At 35.1% G+C, this 22,301-nt stretch overlaps 1 protein-coding gene across 2 annotated transcripts in view; it reads left to right on the forward strand.

The window, feature by feature from the left end:
- LOC136031022 (ankycorbin-like) overlaps positions 1-22,301 on the forward strand; it is a 129,994-nt gene that overhangs the window by 78,748 nt on the left and 28,945 nt on the right. Inside the window, exons 7-10 of one of the 2 annotated variants that reach the window (XM_065710206.1) lie at positions 7,034-7,357; positions 10,626-10,787; positions 12,610-12,805; positions 18,001-19,098. The exons of the other annotated variant lie outside the window; for it this stretch is intronic. Of the exons in view, the coding sequence (XP_065566278.1) occupies positions 7,034-7,357; positions 10,626-10,787; positions 12,610-12,805; positions 18,001-19,098 (1,780 nt within the window). The remainder of the gene's footprint in view (positions 1-7,033; positions 7,358-10,625; positions 10,788-12,609; positions 12,806-18,000; positions 19,099-22,301) is intronic. 2 annotated transcript variants of the gene reach the window in all.

The raw sequence follows: 22,301 nt of genomic DNA on the forward strand, positions 1-22,301 counted from the left end.
GCTAAAGTTTGACTCTGTCTCTCAATTCTTCTTTTTAAAACAGTAAAAAACTTTAGCGTAAAGAGCGGGGCGTTGATGAGGAAGCAGCCTCTTTCATATACGAAGTAATTTCTGTTCGTTTTAAGTTTTAATGTCGCTCCTTACTTTCAGTTAAAAAAACTTGTTTTTTTTTATTTAATTTCTGAACGTTTTTGAATCAATGCATGTTTTGATTTTGGCTCTCCGCAGAGGAATAATTAAAACGAAATTTGCATTTTTTTTTTTTGGCTAAATGGCTTTTTCATAATTTTGATCGAATGATTTTGAGAAAAAAAGAGCGGGGGAGGAAGCCTAGTTGCCCTCCGATTTTTTGGTTAATTAAAAAGGCAACTAGAACTTTTAATTTTTTACGAATATTTTTATTAGTAAAAGATTTACGTAACTTATAAATTAGCTTACGTAAAGAACTTTTGTATTCTCATATTTTTATTACATATATGAGGGGGTTCGCCCCCTTGTCAGATCCTCGCTCTTTACACTAAAGCTTAAATTTTGTCCCAATTCATTAAGAATGACCCCAGAATCACAAAAGCCGTAGAATAAATAGTTGAAATTACTTAAAATACTTTAACGTAAAGAGCGAGGTATTAGGAGGAGGTGAGCCCCTCAAATGGGTAATAATTTCTGTTTGTTTTAAGTTTTAATGCTGTTCCTTACTTCCAGTTGAAAGAACTTTTTCATATTTATTTTTTCATTGTGTTTTTAAATATTGCTAGTAAATCCTGCGCTCCCTTCATGGATATTTTCTTCCCCCATGACAAATTATCGATGGAAAGTTCCCCCAGCATATCCCCCTCTTCTCAACCCCTCCCCCAACCAAAAAAATCCTCCTGAAAACGCCTGTACACTTCCCAATAACCATTACTATATGTAAGCATTGGTCAAAGTTTGTAACTTGTTGCCCCTCCCACGGGGACTGTGGGGGAGTAAGTCGTACCCAAAGACACAGTTATAAAGTTTTTCGACTACGCTGAATAAAATGGCTATCTCAGAATTTTGATCCGTTGACTTTGCTAAAATAATTAGCGTGGGAGGGGGCCTAGGTGTCCTCCAATTTTTTTGGTCACTTAAAAAGGGCACTAGAACTTTTCATTTCCGTTAGAATGAGCCCTCTTGCAACATTCTAGGACAACTGGGTCGATACGATCACCCCTGGGGAAAAAAACAAAAAAAAAACAAACAAAAAAACAAATAAACACGCATCCGTGATCTGCCTTCTGGCAAAAAATACAAAATTCCACATTTTTGTAGATAGGAACTTGAAACTTCTACAGTAGGGTTCTCTGATACGCTGAATCTGATGGTGAGATTTTTGTTAAGATTCTATGACTTCTAGGGGTCGTTTCCCCCTATTTTCTAAAATAAGGCAAATTTTCTCAGGCTCATAACTTTTGATGGGGTAAGACTAAACTTGATGAAACTTATATATTTAAAATCAGCATTAAAATGCGATTCTTTTGATGTAGTTATTGGTATCAAAATTCCATTTTTTAGAGTTTTGGTTACTATTGAGCCGGGTCGCTCCTTACTACAGTTCGTTACCACGAACTGTTTGATTGTATGGTATAGGCTTAAAAACCCATTTGTAATGACAATCGACGACACCTCAAGGCCTAAGTCACTAGTTTCTGACCAGAAGGAGTGAAGGAAATGACCGGGAGTGCTTGCAGGTGGAAGGTCAGTGCTGTTGACCAAAATGATCAAAGGGACCAGTTAATCATTAAGGGACAGAGGGAGTTTTATACAAACTTCCTGGTCTTGTGAGTGGTGTAAATGTTGATATTGATAACTTTAACTATAAAAATAATGTTCGCACAGAAATGTTCTCAACTGCTCTCAAAAAATTCTCAGAACAAATATTTTAAAAATGGGTGTAATGGAGTCGATACGAATGAAAATCAGTGAAACTTTTGGGAATTCCTGTATGTGGTTCCTCAGGGATACTTTTATGATGGGAAAGCAAAAGAAGGAGCTCTTGGTTGCTTTCACATAAGAAAATTTTATTCAGAAGGTCAGTCGAGGGTTATCGATAATCACTTACAGAAAACAGGGTAACTCGTCAAATCGTGTTGTAGAATGCTATGACAGAACCACTATTAGGAAATGTAATATTTTTCCAAAAATAGCAATATGCGCTACCAAATTAATTTTTGCTCAGAAGGCTACTAGCCTAACTGTTGTTAAGGTAGGGAAACCAACTTTCATATTGGTATAGATATCTGAGCAAAATAATCAATAGAAACGACTGTACTTTGGTCGTGTTATCAATTACCAAAACGTCTAGTGATGAAAAATCGAAAGCTCAGGCTCATCGACTTGCAACCAGATTCGACGTATTGATACTGTATTTATATTTGCACTTCATTTAGCAAAAAGAAAAAAAATTATCTCTTAAATAGTTCTTTCTAAAGTGGCTGCAGGCAGTAAAACTTGTTTTTTCAAGAGCTACCAATCGGATTGCAAAATATGAAATAAGGTATTCCAGAAAGCTAAAAAATTCTTGTGAGTTTGGCTTTGTTGAAAAGTAGTTGGCAAAACTTTAAGAGTTCTAAATCTTCATCAAAACCACCAAAGTGTGTGCAGCAGGTAGCTTCCTGCTTGTGTAATTTTGTAACCATGTCCACACTTGGCCAAATCAATGTAGCTGTAATAAAAAAGATTCAACGAAAGGTGCTTTGCAACGGGATTATTTTTTTGTGATTGACTGTGCTCTATGTTTGAAAGCCACTCAAAGAATGCCTTTCTACTTTTGGAGTGCGCTCTGCTCTAGATATAGATTACTATAAAAAAACAATGAAAAAATAAAAATGGAAAATTTTTTTTTCAATTGAAAGTAAAGAGTAGCATTGAAACTTAAAACGAACAGAGATTATTACGCATGTGAGGGGTTCTAAAAATACTTTAGCATAAAGAGCGAGGTATTTAGGAGGAGATAAATACCTCGCTCTTTATGCTATAGTATTTTTAGTAATTTCAACTATTCATTCTACGGCCTTTCTGATTCAGGGGTCATTCTTAAAGAATTGGGACAAAACTTGCGATTTAGTGTAAAGAACGAGGTATTAACGAGGGTACAAACCCTCTCATATACATAATAAAAATTAAAGAATATAAAAGTTTGTTACGTAAGATAATTCTTAAGTTACGTATATTTTTTACTAATAGAAAAATTCGTTAAAAATAAAAATTTATAGTTGCCTTTTTATGTAACCGAAAAATTGCATGGCAACTAGGCCTCCTTTCCCATCCCTTATTTCTCAAAATCGTCTGATCAAAACTAAGAGAAAGCCATTTAGCCAAAAAAGGAATTAATATGCAAATTTCATTTTAATAATTTATGTGTGGAGAGCCAAAATCAAACATGCATTAATTCAAAAACGTTCAGAAATTACATAAAAAAAAAACTAGTTTTTTTAACTGAAAGTAAGGAGCGACATTAAAACTTAAAACGAACAGAAATTACTCCGTATATGAAATGGGTTGTCCCCTCCGCAATCCCTCGCTCTTTACGCTAAAGCTTTTAATTGTATTAAAAAGCAGAATTGTGGCAAAGAGTCAAACTTTAGCGTAAAGAGCGAGGAATTGCGGAGGGGACAACCCATTTCATATACGGAGTAATTTCTGTTCGTTTTAAGTTTTAATGTCGCTCCTTACTTTCAGTTAAAAAAACTAGTTTTTTTTTTATGTAATTTCTGAACGTTTTTGAATTAATGCATGTTTGATTTTGGCTCTCCACACATAAATTATTAAAATGAAATTTGCATATTAATTCCTTTTTTGGCTAAATAGCTTTCTCTTAGTTTTGATCAGACGATTTTGAGAAATAAGGGATGGGAAAGGAGGCCTAGTTGCCATGCAATTTTTCGGTTACATAAAAAGGCAACTATAAATTTTTATTTTTAACGAATTTTTCTATTAGTAAAAAATATACGTAACTTAAGAATTATCTTACGTAACAAACTTTTATATTCTTTAATTTTTATTATGTATATGAGAGGGTTTGTACCCTCGTTAATACCTCGTTCTTTACACTAAATCGCAAGTTTTGTCCCAATTCTTTAAGAATGACCCCTGAATCAGAAAGGCCGTAGAATGAATAGTTGAAATTACTAAAAATACTATAGCATAAAGAGCGAGGTATTTATCTCCTCCTAAATACCTCGCTCTTTATGCTAAAGTATTTTTAGAACCCCTCACATGCGTAATAATCTCTGTTCGTTTTAAGTTTCAATGCTACTCTTTACTTTCAATTGAAAAAAAAATTTTCCATTTTTATTTTTTCATTGTTTTTTTATAGTAATTTTAGAAAATCCTGCGCCCTTTTCATTGAATTTCTGTTCCCCCATGACACATTTCTCCATGGAAAGATCCTCCCACATAGCCCCCTCCCCTCAACCCCACCCCCAAAACCAAAAAAAAATCCCCTGAAACCGACTGTACACTTCCCAATAACCATTATTATATGTAAACACTGGTCGAAGTTTGTAAGTTGCAGCCCCACCCACAGGGACTTTGGGGGAGCAAGTCATTCCCAAAGACATAGTTATTATGGTTTTTGACTATGCGGAACAAAATGGCTATCTCAAAATTTTGATCTGTTGACTTTGGAGAAAAAATGAGCGTGGGAGGGGGCCTAGGTGCCCTCCAATTTTTTTGGTCACTTAAAAAGGGCACTAGAACTTTTCATTTCCGTTAGAATGAGCCCTCTTGCGACATTCTAGGACCACCTGGTCGATACGATGACCCCTGGGGAAAAAAAAAAAAAAAAAAAACAAACAAATAAACACGCACCCGTGATTTGTCTTCTGGCAAAAAATTCAAAATTCCACATTTTTGTAGATAGGAGCTTGAAACTTCTACAGTAGGGTTCTCTGATACGCTGAATCTGATGGTGTCATTTTCGTTAAGATCCTACGACTTTTAGGGGGCGTTTCCCCCTATTTTCCTAAATAAGGCAAATTTTCTCAGGCTCGTAACTTTTGATGGGTAAGACTAAACTTGATGAAACTTATATATTTAAAATCAGCATTAAAATACAATTCTTTTGATGTAGCTATTGATATCAAAATTCAATTTTTTAGAGTTTCGATTACTATTGAGCCGGATCGCTCCTTACTACAGTTCGTTACCACGAACTGTTTGATAGGCTACGTTTTTTTTGTACTAGTCGATTAGCCAGTGTAGCCAGGTATTATGATGAACCTTGCGTTTACAAAAGTCTGTTAAAGCCATAAGCAGATCGTGCGAGAAGATTGATTGACCTTTCAGCCAACAAGTTAAAAGATATTTTTGAACTTTATGACTTTCTGAATGAAATGCTAATATCATAAATCCATTGTTACATTGTAAACACGTTGTCATTACGCTGCCTATCACGACGCGCTAGTAACAAGAGGTTATTTTCAGAATTAAACCTGATTGAAACCTATCTTAGAGCGATAATTGGCGATGGAAGGCTCAGTGATCTGTTGTATATATTTAGTAAAAGGGCTTTTGTCATATCGATGAATATAGGTTCCATGATTGATATTTCTGGGAATATTAAACTCGCTGATTCCCAGAGTTGCAATAATTGTAACTGTAAGTTACTTTCAGACATCAGTTCTAAATGTATTTATTAAATACATTTAAGTTGATTTTGGGAACCGTAGGGGCCCAGAGAGATTACCCAACTCTGCTTAGTATAGGATGAAATAACATCACTGGATGGGATGCTACAAAAAGTGGAAGTAGGGTTTTTTGCTTGACAAATCATTTGTTATTGATAAAAATATCTTAAATAATGGCTTTTGTGTATAAACAGTTTAGCAAAGCCAGGGAAAACCCTAGATTTTATTGTTGAGACAATCTAGGATAACAAAACTGAAGAAGACTTGTAACAACTTTGTAATTTTCGCCCAAAAATTGCGCCTGACTTCTTATGAAATGACTATGTTTATTGCGTAATGCCCAAGTAACTATCACCATCATATCTGCAGAATTAGTCGCTATATGATCATGCCATGGTTTATACCAGCTGTTTAACCAGACCAATGGCTTTACTTATATCTTCATTTCACATTCCCTTTATCGACGAAAGATGCTTATTGCACTTTAAGAAATATCCTCTTCTGCCTCTGACTGTTTCATAGCAATTGCGGCCAAAGGAAAATTTATTTCGCAATAGGCCACGACTCATTTCGCAATAATGTACAGCAAAACATAAAATAAAATTTAACCAGCTATAGGAACCCTGTTGTATATATTTTTGAAATTAGTTGTTTTGATTTTTAATAAAAAAAAAAGCCTGAAAATGTGCACAGCATGTTGAGCCATGCAACATCCTGTATAGTTCCGTTTAATATTAGACCACTGCAAGCAAAATGCTTTTGTAAAGCACTCACTACCATGTACAAAAGTAGTTGTGACTGCTCATGATAATATTTCTAATGTTTTCATTCCTTCTCACGTGTACGCTTAATCGTTAAAGCACAGTTTTTGGCTAATACTTTTTCTCCATCTTTTAACCAGGAATATGTGATTAAAATAAAATATTAAAAAATTGAATTAAAATGATCTTCCCCATCTTTTATTAAAGCCTTTCATTTTAAGACCAAACAAAGTCAAGAGGCAGTCTTAATCAAAGTAAGTGAATCGAAGAATTATCAAAGGTAATACAATTTGCCTTTCTCGTAAGTCAGATTTAAATTCAATCAGCAGGGCCACTTTACGAGGATATAAGGGGGGAGGGTTACATTTTTTTCAAAATTGACAGGGAGGTGCAATTTTGTTGGTTTTCAACTTTGTTCAATGAGAATATCAAAAAGAAGCATTCTAAAAATGTAGGCGGGGGAAGATTGGGAGGGGATTGCCTCTATCCTCATGGCCCCTCCAATGAACGCCCCTGATTTCAGTCGGTAACTCGATTTTTGAACCAAAAAATGAACTGTTTAATTTAAACTTTAGTACAATTCATTTTCTTTACATGACATTTTTTTATTGAATTTTTTTTTAGAATGGCGACACCGCACTGCACATTGCAGCTGCAATGGGACGCCGTCGGCTCACTCGTATTCTTCTTGAGTCAGGATGTGACATGCTTCTTAAAAACAAACAAGACGAAACTGCTCTTTTTATTGCATTAAGAAAAGATTACAAGGAAGTAGTCCAACTCCTAAGTAGCCCGCCACCTCTGAAGAGTAGAGAAGAAAGATGGAAGGAAAGGAAGCAAAGAGGACATGGAAGAAGTAGGAGTAAAAACAGTGATGATAGCAAACGAGAAAAAAGTGAAGGTGGGAGCTCAAGAGACAGTGGAGGACGGCATAAAAAGAAAAGACAGGTACAGAAATATCAACTCTTTTACGTCGTGACCTTGGCCTGGAATTACATTATATTCTTCCCTGTTTGACTTTTGCTCAAGTCTTGGTGTCATTACCAAATCGTTATTCTGTTATAGGACACGGCAATAGCAGGTCTTTACAGCTCAAGGCCATTATTACCATAAATGGAATTTAGTAAAGTCATGAATTTACTATCATTTGTACGAAGACGTGACATTTCTTGATTTTCCATTCATTGTCTGTTCACCCCGAATGGACGGGAAACTGTTTAATTGTCTTGGTAACGAAGATTTGTCTGCCAAGTTCGAGATTAAAAGGCAGTTCATGCGCTATCACCCGTCCAAACTCACATACTCGCTAAGCGCTAATTTGAAGTTTAAAGCATTTGAAGTTTCAATTTTTTTTCTAATGGTAAAATACATAGTGTCACCGATCACTTGATATCATGATCTTGAATTTTGGGTAATTACTAGCTGTATGTCGAGTACATTAGGCAGCAATTCTGCTAAGATGATATTGTTCTCATAAAATAAGGAGCAACCTTATACAGCTCCATAGGTTTAATGCAATCATCTCTAAAAAAAAAGAATTTCGCCAAATTCGTGATAGAAAAAAGTAAAGACAAAAAATTATACATACAAATATACAGTTGACCGTTTAAAGTGAGTAGACGTATGTATGAAAAAATGTTTCTTGAAAACCGCTTCATATTTTTTTTTTTTTTTAATTGGCACCCTGCGATTTTCTGACATTAAACGATCTAGATAGGTCTCGAGTTTGAGCAGCATTAATTTTGGATAAAAATTCATGTAAGGGGTGTCATATTTATATACATTTCAAGCACCTAAATTACATAATCGTGGGGTGATGGTATAGGAACTTGCTGATGAGGTTGTTTTTAGGGGGGGGGGCTTTGAATTTTGTGTTTGGATGTAAGGAACAATTCATCATTCTCTCTTCTTCATGAAAGGGTAAGCACTAAGTTTTTTTATGTCTTTCGTGCGATATGTCTTTGGCTATTTTCATGATAATGAGCTCTCGTGAAGGAGTGACGGAATTGATTCTAAAATACAGAAGTAATATTCCCTTTCCTTTCCTTTGGAAACTAAAACAAACAAAAAAGTAGTAAAAACGGGTAAAGCTTTTAAGAAGAAAATAAAACTGAAAAACAAAAACAAATTTTGTTTTAAAAAAATAATATGAAAAACCCAAACAATTTGGCTACAATTACTAACGTAAAAAAAATATAAATTTTTTTGAATAGATTTCCACATTAGAATGTCTTTTAAGGTTTTTTTTTTCAACATTTTAGTTTCATTTTAATTGCAAATGACTACGTAAGCATTTCCTTTTTTTCGTTACTAATATTTTTGTTATGTTTTTGCGAGCTGGACAAAAAATTCACGACGGCGCGGCTCAAACCCTATAACACCCTTCCCCTGGGTACGACCTTGACCATTAGCACTAGTTGGTAGTATTTTGATTACTTGCATGAATTGGAAAGAAAATTGTTCTTATATGCTAAAACGATAGTGAGACATAATGATATTGCCAATTTTATGCATTTTTTTGTGGTTAAAGTTGCGATTGTGACAATTAAACCCCTCCCCTCTGGTGGTCCCATGTACAGTCCTAGAATATATAACCTAAGCAATCGAACTAAAAGAAAGCACAAAAACAATACAGTTCTTACTTTAAAGTATCTAGCTTATTTCTAGATTGTCACATTTCCTTCCATTGTTTTTCTAGACAATTTTCAACATAATCACTCAGGCTAAACTTAATATGACGCGTCTATATAGCGTGACCGGTTTAACATTGGAACAAACTGCAAACAAAAAAATTATTAGAGCTATATATGTGACCATCAGGTGGGGGGGGAGGATCCATTTTCAGGGCAACAATAATTATTTTGCACAGGTGCACAAAATAAGGAATATATTTGTCACATTTTCATTTTATGTTAGTTTTGTATATACCCAATATATGGGACCATTAGGGGGGGGGATCGGATTGTTACAAACGCACCTTTATCTATAAAAAGAGCATAAAATTAGCAATGAAAAAATGTCACTCGTTCTTTTTTAGCATGTCTCTTTGTGGGGAGCCACTACTCTAACTTAAAAAAATAAGCCGAAGCCTGTGACAATTAAAATTGGTTAGGCTTGAAACTAATCATAGTCAAGAAATGTATTAGGTTTTCGGTTACTTGTTTTTTTCTTCTTTACATTTTGTTTTAATTGAAGAATACTAGATTAAAGGTCTGGAGATGTCATGTGCAATCAACTACGATGCAGTTACTACGCCTATTAGATTAATTGCCACCTGCTGGGGATTATGTACACCCTGAGGGATTTTAGGAGGCATATTCTGATGCAAATGGCTAATAAATTCAAAAGATTTGACTAGTAAAATTCAAGATCAGACAGGGCGTAAAAGCATAAGACCGAATATCGCGGCTTGAAATCTTTGATCAAAGACCATGCAAGAGGTTCAGCTACGATGATAGGAGTCTCTTTTTCTAATATGATTAAGGTTTTCAGTAAATTACAAAGTTTGGCGGGTGAACTCATTTTAAAAGGTTTATAGCTTTTTAAAAGGCGTTATGATTGATTTTGGAATTAAAAACAGAGGCGCATTGCCAACACTTAATTGACTATTTAAAAATAGCATAAGACAAAATGTAATGCATAAACATGTTGTAATCTAGCCTCACCTTTTTTGGATTTACTATACAATCTTTAATAATAGACAATCTATAGAAATCACAACCATGCCTGCATTGTTTTGTAAGAAATAAATAGCACACACAGGTACGTATGCATAGTTGGGGCGTTTGGGCATGTGTCTCTCCCCTTTGAGGCTTCAAGCTTTTGAGTACTTTCCCTGTACTCTTATTCTTTCCATTTTCACCAAGTTTGGCGGGTTTATTTTCTCTGTTGGATTACTATTAGTTAGTGCTAAAAATAGAATACGAGTAAAAATTGCAAACTTTTGCTGACAAATCCCAAGCAGTATGTTTAAGCACTATTAGGATTTTTGTCGGGGGGAGGGGGCATCGACTAGGAAGGAAATTTACCGGTTTCTGTCCACACCTAGCTTTACACTCTCTTTCGAGCATTTATCTAAGGATTTTTTAGCTTTTCAATGGGGGGGGGGGTATAATGCGCGTCTTTATCCCTAAAGCTACATGTTTGTTGATAACTTCCTTATGTCCTTTCAAAAATATCCCAGCTTTGTTGCTATAGATTGCACTTTTTTCTTCAGAAGTCACAAAGTTCTGATGTTAGGGTTTCCTGGTCACCGTATGGTTGTCACGCAACGCCAGATCTTGCCGAAGTTTTATCTCCGAAAATCAAAAACTTACCTCAGGATTCCTTGAGAGACGGAGAACAATATTTCCTGGACCTGGGCGGTAACATAAAAAAGGTAAGAACCCTCATACCAACCAAATTATCATGCTTTTTTATTGATCGATAAGATTTAGTAAATAGAATGAAATTCTGAAAACAAATTACTCTCTGAATGACTACTGTTTAACGAATTATAACCCTTTTTTACTTCCTAGAACAGTCATGACCTACAAGATATTGCTTAATGTCCTTAAAATTAATTTAATACTTAAAAAATACATATATACTAGAATATTCAGTACAAGTCAAGCTGTAGACCTAGACGACATTAAGAGATTTATTTTTCAAACCGAGGGTTTTTTTCATAGTGGACCTTATAGTTTTAAGATAAGCAATTGATTGTTCTTAGCTATTCCTCATTAATTTATCAAAACAAACATGCGTTTTAAGTATATGTGACTGCCTGTATCGCATATTACCATGATTAAATAAGAAAAACAGGTTTTTTTTTTGCTGAAAGTAAGGAGCGACATTAAAACTTAAAACGAACAGAAATTACTCCATGTATGAAAGGGGCTGTTCCTTCCTCAGCGCCCCGCTCTTTACGCTAAAGTTGACTCTTTCTCTCAACTTTACTTTTTAAAACAGCAAAAATCTTTAAACTTTTTTTTTATTTAAACTTTAAAACTTTTTTTTATTGAATTTCTGAACGTTTCTGAATTAATGCATGTTTTGATTTTGGCTCTCCGCAAATGAACAATTAAAACGAAATTTGTATATCATTTTGGCTAAATGGCTTTCTCTTAGTTTTGATAGGACGATTTTGACAAAAAAAAGGCGGGGGAGGAAGCCTAGTTTCCCTCCAATTTTTTGGTTACTTAAAAAGGGCACTAGAACTTTCAATTTCTTTTATAATGAGCCCTCTTGCGACATTCAAGGACCACTGGGTTGATACGATCACCCCTAAAAAAAAAGAAAAATAAACACGCACCCTTGATCGGTCTTCTGGCAAAAAATACTAAGTTCCACATTTTTGTAGATAGGAGCTTGAAACTTCTACAGTGTGGTTCTCTGATACGCTGAATGCGATGGCGAACTTTTGGAGGGTGTTTTTCAAGCGTCAAAATAACCCAAAAAGATTCAACATGACTTTCTTGTATTTTAATTAATCCCTTTGCTTTGTATTTTTAAATCTTTTAGTAGATAAGAGGCATGCAAAAGTAAAAAAAAAATTATTTCTTTTTCAACAAATTCAGATCATTCTCTTAGATGGTCAAGTATATTATACTCTTGGCTCAGTGAGGGAATAGATATGAAACTAGCAATTTAGTCAAATAAGTATCTTGTTCTTTTGGTGCAAGTTACAGCTGTAGGTTTATCTCAAATTTCACAGAGAATACAAGTCTTAAAGCACCAAAGACATCAAATAAAACCATCTAGTTTCACAGAGAATACAAATCTTAAAGCACCAAGGATATCAAATAAAAGCATATTTTGCCCCTTGGTCCCATCTAAGGTCTATTTGTGGTACCTGAAAAAAGCGATTTTTCACGAGTTTTTCTTTTGGTGGAATCAAATTATTCGGTGACTACGAAAGTAACACATTTTTTGGCAGTATTTCATCAGTTAAAATATGACAGTACTTCCCGTACTTAGAAGCTAAATAGTGGTAATCTGCTGATTCTCAAAGACAATCCCATCTTCAATGGAAAGCTTCATCTTTTTAAGCTGTTTGGTGCCCCATATATTTTTAAGTTGATTTTTCACCGGCATCTATTTCTTGTTCTAATTTGGCACCCGCTTTTACAAATCCTAACCATAAGTTTCCAATTTCATCGTCCTTGGTACTCTACCGTCTTATAGCCTTTTTTCAGAATTTTTTTTCTTGTCTTTTTCAGGGGCCGATTGGAATAACGACGCCTTGTTATTGTGGTCCTTTTCTTCATCGGCTAGAATGTCATTTAGTACAAAGCAAACAGGAAATAGTTGTTCATGTTGACAAAAATCACGAGCAGCTGAATAACAAGATTGACAGTCTTGAGAAAAACACTCGACGACAGCTTGCTGGACTGCAAAGAACCGTTGACTCTCTGGGTAATTTTTTTTTTTAATCATCGAATGCCAAGGCTCATTTTAACTATTATATTATCCATGTAGTCAGAAAACGTGGACTTGTAAATTAATTCTCACAAAATCACTACAAAATGTCAATTAATAAATGAATAACGGTTAACAGAAGAAATGAGCTGCTAACAACTTCTGGTACATTAAAACTTTTATGTGGCCAAAGATTTTTTGTGGTGCATTTATGTGACGACTTTCGAAAAAATAAAAACTCAATAGAAATGTTAAAACTCCATTGTTACGTTACTCTTGCATATTAAAACTTTCACGTGACTAAAGATTTTTCTTAAGCATTTTTTATGTGACGACTTTAGAAGGCCCAATTCAAAAGTTTTAGTAACACTACAAGAAACTTCATTGTATTGAAAATTGACGAAAAAAATGTAACAATGTGAGAATGCTTTATCTAACGACATTGGTTACCTATTTAAACAAATAAAACCTTGCCGACACACAGGACGAAAGATTTCATTGTGTTTTCAACACAATTTCAAAGTCAAACCACAGATTATCAATAGCTCTCGATGGTGTCTAGAGCATGGTTGCCAGGTTTTCGACAGAACGTATAGCCCAAACCGGCGCAATAAGTAGTCAAAACTAGCAAACACTATTAAAACTTTGTTATGCCCTACTATGGCGCTATTATGGGTAAAACGAGAAAAAATAAATACAATCGGCATTTCAGATACCCTACACATAAATCAAGATAAAAAACAAAATAAAAGCCCTGTGAACAAACAAAAATAACCACCCCTCCACGTACGCCGTCGTAAAATTGACTACTGCTTTACTGAAAGCAAAAAAGGTGAACTGTCCTTTGCACACTCGGTTTATTGCATGCATGCCATGATCTTATCGAAAAATAGTGTTATGTAAACTTAAAAAAAAAAAAAAAAATACCTAGTGACAAACTGAACATTCACCCCTGCACTGTTTTGTTCTAAGCTTTTAGCATACCACTGATAAATAGGCTCCATGGGTTGGCCGATAATTAATAGTGGGTACTGCCCGCTAAGTGCCTTTTTTTTTCTAACAGTGAGAGAATATCCTTAATTCAATTTTTGCTTTCAATAAAGCGCTAATCAATTTTATGACGACAGAGGTGTAGGGATGATAATTTTGTTCGTTTTAAGTTTCAACTTCGTCCCTATCATCCCATTTATTCCATGAGGCTTATATTCCTAAGTATTAAGCACTCTTAGGTATTCAATTTTTAACCATTATGTTCAAAACCTATGGTAATAGAAAATCAGACTGAAACTACAATTACAGATAGCTTTATTGTTACTCAAGGTGAAAATAGGTGTAAACTTAGGAAATGTCAAAAGGACTTAGGTAATGTGAAAAATTTCATCCAATACCTCTTTTTCCATACCTTCTCATACCTCTTCATTAATACCGCTTCTTCGACGTTATTGATTCGTTGCTTTCCTCAAAATTAAACATTGAATTATTAAACCCTTGAAACATGAATTTTGATGGAACAAAGGTTTGAGAATATATTCCGCTCCAGAAAAACACCCTCCAGTAACTAAGATGGACGAAAGGAAATGAAAGCCCATTCTATTTGTTTTGACACAGCTTTTGTTTTGACACAATTCATGACACTGAACACGCCCTCCACGAAAGCATATAGCGATCGCGATTTCTGTTAGTCTGTCTGTCTGTCGGTCCCACTTTTGCTAGTTTGGGCACTTCCAGATAAGCTAGGAGGATAAAGGTAGGCAGGCGTATCAGGGACCAGACGAGATGAAATTAGAAGTAGACTCTTCCCCAATTCGACCATCTGGAGGGGGCGAGCGAATAAGATAGCTGAGAAGAATTTTCTTTGCCGATGAAACAAATGATTGTTCTTTTTAAGAATAGCTTGTGGTCTAGGAGTATGATTCTCGCTTAGGGTGCTAAAAGTCTCAGGTTTGAATCCCAGACCACCCCAATTTTTGCATGAAGAAGATCCGAAACTTAAAATGGAATAGCTGTGGCATCAAGTCATGGCTAATTGTAGTAAAAGCCAAGACAAATAGTCCAATGGAGTGAGAGGCAGCTCTGGCATTAATCGCCAAGGACCAGACGAGATTAAATTATAAGTAGTCTCTTCCCCAATTCGACCATCTGGAGGGGGGCGAGCGAATAAGATAGCTGAGAAGAATTTTCTTTGCCGATGAAACAAATGATTGTTCTTTTTAAGAATAGCTTGTGGTCTAGGAGTATGATTCTCGCTTAGGGTGCTAAAAGTCTCAGGTTTGAATCCCAGACCACCCCAATTTTTACATGAAGAAGATCTGAAACTTAAAATGGAATAGCTGTGGCATCAAGTCATGGCTAATTGTAGTAAAAGCCAGGACAAATAGTCCAATGGAGTGAGAGGCAACTCTGGCATTAACCGCCCCTTATTAGGATTGTATCAATATAGCGATCGCTGAAAGTTGGCAGGCATATCAGGGACCCAACCAGATAAAATTAGAAATAGTCGCTTCCCCGATTCGACCATCTGGGGGGAGGGAGTGGAAGGACGATTAATTCGAAAAAATTAGAAAAATGAGTTTTTTTTTAACTTACGAATGGTTTATCAGATCTTAATGATATTTGGTATTTAAAAGGACCTCGTGTCTCAGAGCTCTTATCTTAAATCCTGACCGGATCTGATGACATTGGGGGGAGTTGGAGGGGAAACCAGAAATCTTGGAAAACGCTTAGAGTGGAGAGATCGTAATGAAACTTGGTGGGAAGAAGCTCTTGGCTCTTCCGACGTCTTCAAAAGTGCTAAATGAGCTCTTGTTTTGCTTATATCTGAGTTGGGTTAGAAGAGCTGTTAAAAATTTTCCCCGGATATCACCAACGCTATGGATGGCTCTGTGTACAGTTATAATTAAGCTAGATTACCTTATCTTAATTTCTCTCGGACTAAAAATTCTTTCTCCTTGATTAATTTCACTCTTCGTCACAACTCTACTTTTTATAGTCCTTAAAAACTATTTTAGCATAAAGAGTGGGGCGTTGAGGAGGGGACAGCGCCTTTCATTTTCTGAATAATTTCTGTTGGCTTTAAATTTTAACGTCACTCCTTGCTTCCAGTTAATTTTTTTTTTTGAATTTCTGAACGTTTTTCAACTAACAGGTTCGAATTTGACTCAACGTACATAAAAATGTTAACAGAATTTGCATATTAACTTTGAGAAAGTATCCCCCCCCCGTGTCAAATTTTCTTTGGAAAGTTCACCTACAGAAACTACCGTCCCAATGTGAAAATTTCCCCGTATAAAATAACCACTCCCCCACCGAAATCCATTCCCTCGAATAAATACCTATACATTTCCCAATAACCAACAAAAAATGTAAACAATAGCCGAAGTTCTAATTTTTTAGCCATTTCCCCGTGGGTATTGAGGGGTCAAGTTAGCTTCAAAAACGTAGCTATTAAATTTTTCGATTATTTTGAACCACAATTGGCTAGAAAAGACATTTCCCCTCGGGCCGTTTGGGGACTCTGGTATCTCCAAAGACGGATGTAATCAGCTTTTCAACTATGCTGAACGAAATGGCTATCTCAAAATTTTCATCGGATGATTTTGAGAAAAAAAGGGGCCTGGGAGAGGGCCTAGTTGGCCTCCAATCTTTTCGGCCACTTCAAAAGGGCGCTAAGAGTTTTAATTTCCGTTCGGACAAGCCCTCTTCCAATATTTCAGGGCAACTTGGTCGATATGATTACCCTTGAGAAAAAACAAACAAAGAAAAAAAAAACACGCATCCGTGATCTTTCTTCTGGCAAAAAATACGAAATTCCACATTTTTACAGATAGGAGCTTGAAACCTTAATAGCCGGGTTCTTTGACACGCTGAATATGATGGTGTGATTTTCATTACAATTTTATGACTTTTAGAGGGCCTTCCCTTCTTTTTTCACAAATCAGGCAAATTTTCTCCGGTTGTTAGCTTTTGATGGGTAAGATGAAATTTAACAAGACTTGTATATTTGCAATCAGCATAATAACCCAATTCTTTTGATATACCCATTGGTATCAAAATGCCGTTTTTTTAGAGTTTCGGTTTCTATTGAGCCAGATCGCTCCTTACTTACAGTCCGTTGCCACGAATTGTTTGATTGAATTATTCGAACTAACGTAATTCACCCTGTCTGCTTGACTACCTTTATTGTGGTTCGATAATATTCAGAATGCCAAGTTTAATTATATTTTTCGTTAACATTTTTAATCTGAGTAATTAATAAGGATGCATGTCTGGCCTTTAGAAGCCGGATGAGAAAAAAGAAGGGGGTAACCATAGTCCAAGACACAGTATGATTATATTATGGTCCAAAACTCCAAAGAAGGTAAATGACCAAATCGATATAACAAACAGTATTTTTATTTGGCTTCAAGTGAATACGACTTCTGGCCCAAAAGTAGTGAGATTAGAAACATTAAATTCGCCCCACGGGTTCTTATTAACTTTTCCCGTGAAGATGAAAATTTAATAGCCCAATTGGCAGGAAATAGCCTAACCTGGCAATACAGGTTTAGAGGCATCTCGATGGATGGACGCTGAAGCTCGCGAAACGACTTCAAGGTATCGAATCCCCTTCATCCTAATGTTGGATTGATAATTTGAAACCTGTTTCGAATTTGGTGTGAAAAGTAATGACTAACACACCCTCTATCCTACTAGCGAACTAAGCCGCTCGTTTGACACCTTTAGAAGACTTTTAAATTTTTTCTATACCGTTGTTATTATTATTGCTTGTTTGTTTTTCATTGGTGCCGGTATCGTTTCTGCTGAGTGATTGACTAAATTCTTAATTGTTGAAATCTTTCCCACTCTCCCTTCTTTTTCCTTCTCCCTTCTTATTTATTTTTTGTTTTGTTTAGATCGAATGTTCATAAATTATTGCTCATAAGCTAATATTTATTGTTTAAGAGTTAGTGCTAGTATGTGAATCTTCCCCTCTTTTACAGAGCATAGGTCTTTTATGGGGATTAGTGCTTTGCATTAATCGTGCTTTTTTTTCGAGAAACAGTCTTATTATAAGTTTGGAGTGAGTATAATATGCTGCATTCACAGAAAGGATGTTTTTTTTGTGTTTGGATTAGAATTGGCAAAAAAAACATATTAAAACGCAAATGAGTAACGGTGATTAAAGAAAAGAACATATATCGTTTTTTTTTCAGGATTGGAAAGTTCTTCTGTGGGTATTCAAAAAGCGGCTGAGAAATTAGAGCCTAAGAGACATTCAAGTCGAAAATTAGATAAGAAGTTACGGGTACACAAATCCCAATACGACCTCCCAAAGACTAGCGACTCTGATCTACCCAGGGTACCAGAGTCGAAAGATGAAAATCACTACCTCGAAATGTTTCCGACTTGTAATAAACAAGATGATATTTACATAACGCGGGCTGATATGCAATCTACACTTGATAGATTGGGTTTAGAAGGAGGAAGGTATGATTGGAATGGCCAGGTGATTGATGCAAACCATAATGTCACGTTTATCACAAAGAAATTGAATACCATTAACGTAAGAAAAGAGGACAGAAGCATGGGTGATTGTGATCAAAATCGATTTGTTACCGAAGCTATTGTGCATAGTGAAAATTTCAAGGATTCCTCTTCAAAGTTGAATGATTCTCACTTAAGTTTGTCAATATCAACCGAAACAAATTCCCAATCAACAAATGTGAGTGAAAGATCCAAAGCAAAAGTAAGACACGTATGCGACGTTGAGAACCAAAGAGCTTCTTCCGATTCTGGCATCGGTTTATTGCCACAAGCCCAAGACCTTTCTCGTAAATATTCCGTGCTAGTGAACTCACTTCCTAATGATCATGAAAGGGAGCTACTAAAAATAATAGACCAATATCAAGAATACAGTAGTGATGAAAGTGGTGAATCAGGGCTTGAGGATGAAATAGAAGATGTAATGGATAGTAGTAAAGAAATTTCGTTACCACCTCCAATGTCTCTGTCATTGACAAATGCAAAAAGGTATACAGCTCAGCATAGTACACAGCTGCACGAGATTGGTTCTGACAATTTTGTGAACCAAAAAAATTCCAGATACGGACCAGAAGCTAAATATAGCTCAAGTGAATTAAGGATGCTTTCACCCATCAGTGAAGAAAAATCAAGACTTTCAGAATATAGTACAAAGACTTGTTCCCGCTTTGATCCAATTACATCTCTTGCTGATGAAGATAAACACAATGACTCTGGCTACAGTACAAGGATCGGTATTAGTTCAGAAGGAACGTCCCCTGCCTTATCTGGTAAGTAAAGCCACATAACCTTAGCTCAGAAGCTTGGTTGTCCCTTAGGTCATTCAATAGATTTGATTACAAGTAAAAATGGCAGAAATAAATTAGTGAATTGTATCAAGATACACTATTTCGAGCTGTCAGATCACAGTCAGCAAGTAATATCGAATTCCTCTAATTATCATTCAATATTTTAGTCAAATTTGATAGAAGGGAATAGCATTACTTGCTCTTGAAAAAAAAAAAAAAAAAAAAAAAAAAATGCTGCTTGCTCTATTAAAGAAGAAAACCTAACAGCATATGCAAATATTAAAGGTAAGAAGAGCTATCGGATATAAATGCTGTAAAGGAAGAAATACGGAGAAAGAAAAATAAATAGAAGTAAAATACACTGCTTTGTGTACGATAAAAATGCAAATATTTATAGAGAATTAATCTTAAGTCTGTAAGCTTGCTAAATCAAAATATTTCTCCTTCTATTTTTTTTTTTTAATTCTTAAGTTTTTCAGCCTCCTTTATTATAAAAAAAAATATCAAAATGCTTTATTATTTGGCTGGGTCAAACATGTTTATTTATTTTCTTTTTTTTTATTTAATCCATTTTTAACATCTAGATCAGTCCTATATGCTTTTTTTACAGCTTAGTTAAGCGGGTAGCTTTGGAAGTCTTCATGCATTAATCAGAATTTTTTTGTGTACTGTGGATTGATAATTCTTGAAGATTTAAGAATCTTTAGGACTAAGAATTGTTTATTTTAGGATGTTAATAGTTTATTGTCATGCTTTATTCATCACGCAATGGCTGTAATCAGGGCATTGGCTCTTACATGTATATTGAAAACAAAAAACTCTTGAGGCTTTCTCATTTTTTATTTAACCCATTCACATTGTCCTCTTACCCTCAATTTAATTTTTTTTTTCTTTCAATGTAGAAGTAGCAATACACAATTGCCAATCAGGTTGATTTCTCTTCGACAATTTCTTTATTGACATTTGGCTTCGAATTTAGGCGTATATTCTGGTGTTATAGGCTACTGCATGATTTTTTTTATTTATTAATTTTTTTTACTATAGAGTAAAAAAAAAGAAGCTTGTTTCTGAGATTTGTCTCTCTGGAGACAAATACTGGAGACCCGTGTTTCACCTTCCCCATCCCCTCCAAAAAAATGGAGCTTTTATGATGTTTTTCAATAGTTCTTTGTATTTTCCTCATAATTCTACTTTCTTATTGCTCTTTCCCAGAAAAAGACACATTAGAAAATATTCCCAAAACTTCAGTTTTACTTTTGTAAGTTCTAAACAAAGATTAACTAAAATTTCGTAACAGCGACTTAAATAACATTGAAAAATAAACTGTATTGCTCAAGCTAAAATAAAATTGTAGTTTCCTCATTGGCTAGATATGTTGTGAAATCATTTTTTTTTTTTTACTTGTCTGAAACAATAAAAATTTAACAAAATACCTTCAAAAAAGAAAGTATGCAAAACTAGAAATCCCGAAGATACATTGGCTATATTTTTGAATTCAGCCGACAATACTGGATTAAAATGCCTTTCAAGATAACTAAAGTAAATTCTCTTGTAGAAAATTCAAAACCCAAATTTGGGATTAATGTGAAAAATTGTTTAACATCTTTTTTCTTCAAACACTGGGTGATGAAACAATTATGGTTGTTTAACTGAGTTTATGATAAAAGCTTGTATATAAAACACAAAACACGTTCGCGAGACGCAACCTGAGCGTTTCAATGTTATTGATTATTGTCCATGGTCGATTTTAAGGAATCCAGATAATCCAGTCGGGCCATTGCAACCCTGTCTATAGCCTCCCATACTAGATGGAAAGAGAGATTTAGTTTTTCCACTTAATTTTACTGAAGCCATATCTTACTTCTTAATTTTAACGAAGGGTTGACTAGTTTATACTTAAATACAAAAGAACATTTGGTTTTCACTCTAAATCCGATACTAAATCTCACGATTATTTGACAGCCATAGCGCAGAGCTTCTATTATCTAGGGTTAGAAGCTAGCTTAATTGAACAATTAATTTAGAAGCTCGCATACCAGGTGTATCCATAATGGAAGTTCTTACAAATTATTTTCCAGTTTTAGCAATTACTTAGCTATTTGAGCTTTAGGTTGCCACCCTATACACGAAGCCAAAGTCTATAGATTTACCAAAGATTTGACGATACCCCGCGAATGAAAAATTAATAACAGACTAATTGTGTACCACCCAGAAACTAGGTGTAGATATTTATGTGTTAACGGGAAATTTTATAGAGCCACATTGCTTTAGATCTGGTATCTGTCTTTGAATTTGCAGTATTGAAACCTGTTATTATCTAGCACCTGAATCTGTTGAACAACAAGCAAATAAAAAAGGAAAAACAGTAGCATATATACTCTTTTGTAAGGATCGGAGACGAACTAATTTGCCCTTTAGCCCAAGCACAACATTTGAATTTCCCGGACCCCCCTCCCTGTTTTGAAAGTCTCAGTCAATTCCACAGCCACAAGACAAAAACAGAGGAGATTTAGCAAAATTTCGCATAAAAGAAAGCAGAATCAAAAATATTTTTCAGTAATTTTGCTCCGTTTTGGTTTACGTAACACGCTGCTATTTTAAAACCAACATTTGCTTTTCAATAAAAAAAAAGGTAGGCTACTTCTTTTTCGTTCATAGATCTAATGTGCATATGAACTCTTGTCTAATGTGATCTAAACTCTAAAGACATTTTTGAAACAGATATTTTAAATATATCAAGCTTTTATCCTGATACTTAATGAAAGTTATTAATATAAGAAATTCCAGTAATCTCTTGAAAAAGTGGAGGCATACCCAACAAGTGGCGTGATCCTGAGGAACATAACACTATCAAATTCAACCTTGCAGAGAACCTTGACAAATAACGAGGTTTAAGACTTTTATACTTCTTAAAGTATAAAATTATCTATTTCTGAGACAAGCATGATCGAGGACAGGAACCTAAGTAGGTGGAAAAATCATTACATTTTCTGTATTGCTTTCTTACGTTGTTTTTTTGAATTTGTACCTCTAGCCCATAAAGGATAAAGGTTCCCCAGAGCCACTGCTAGCATGTAGGGAATGGATTCGACGTTTTACTTACTGGATTTTTTTTTTATTATTAAGGGACACATAGCAAGCTTGTCACCAAACCGTGCTGTAGCGGGGATCCATCCCTGACCTCT

The sequence above is a fragment of the Artemia franciscana genome, chromosome 1, assembly GCF_032884065.1.
Source record: "Artemia franciscana chromosome 1, ASM3288406v1, whole genome shotgun sequence".
In the NCBI taxonomy this organism is placed as follows: domain Eukaryota; kingdom Metazoa; phylum Arthropoda; class Branchiopoda; order Anostraca; family Artemiidae; genus Artemia; species Artemia franciscana.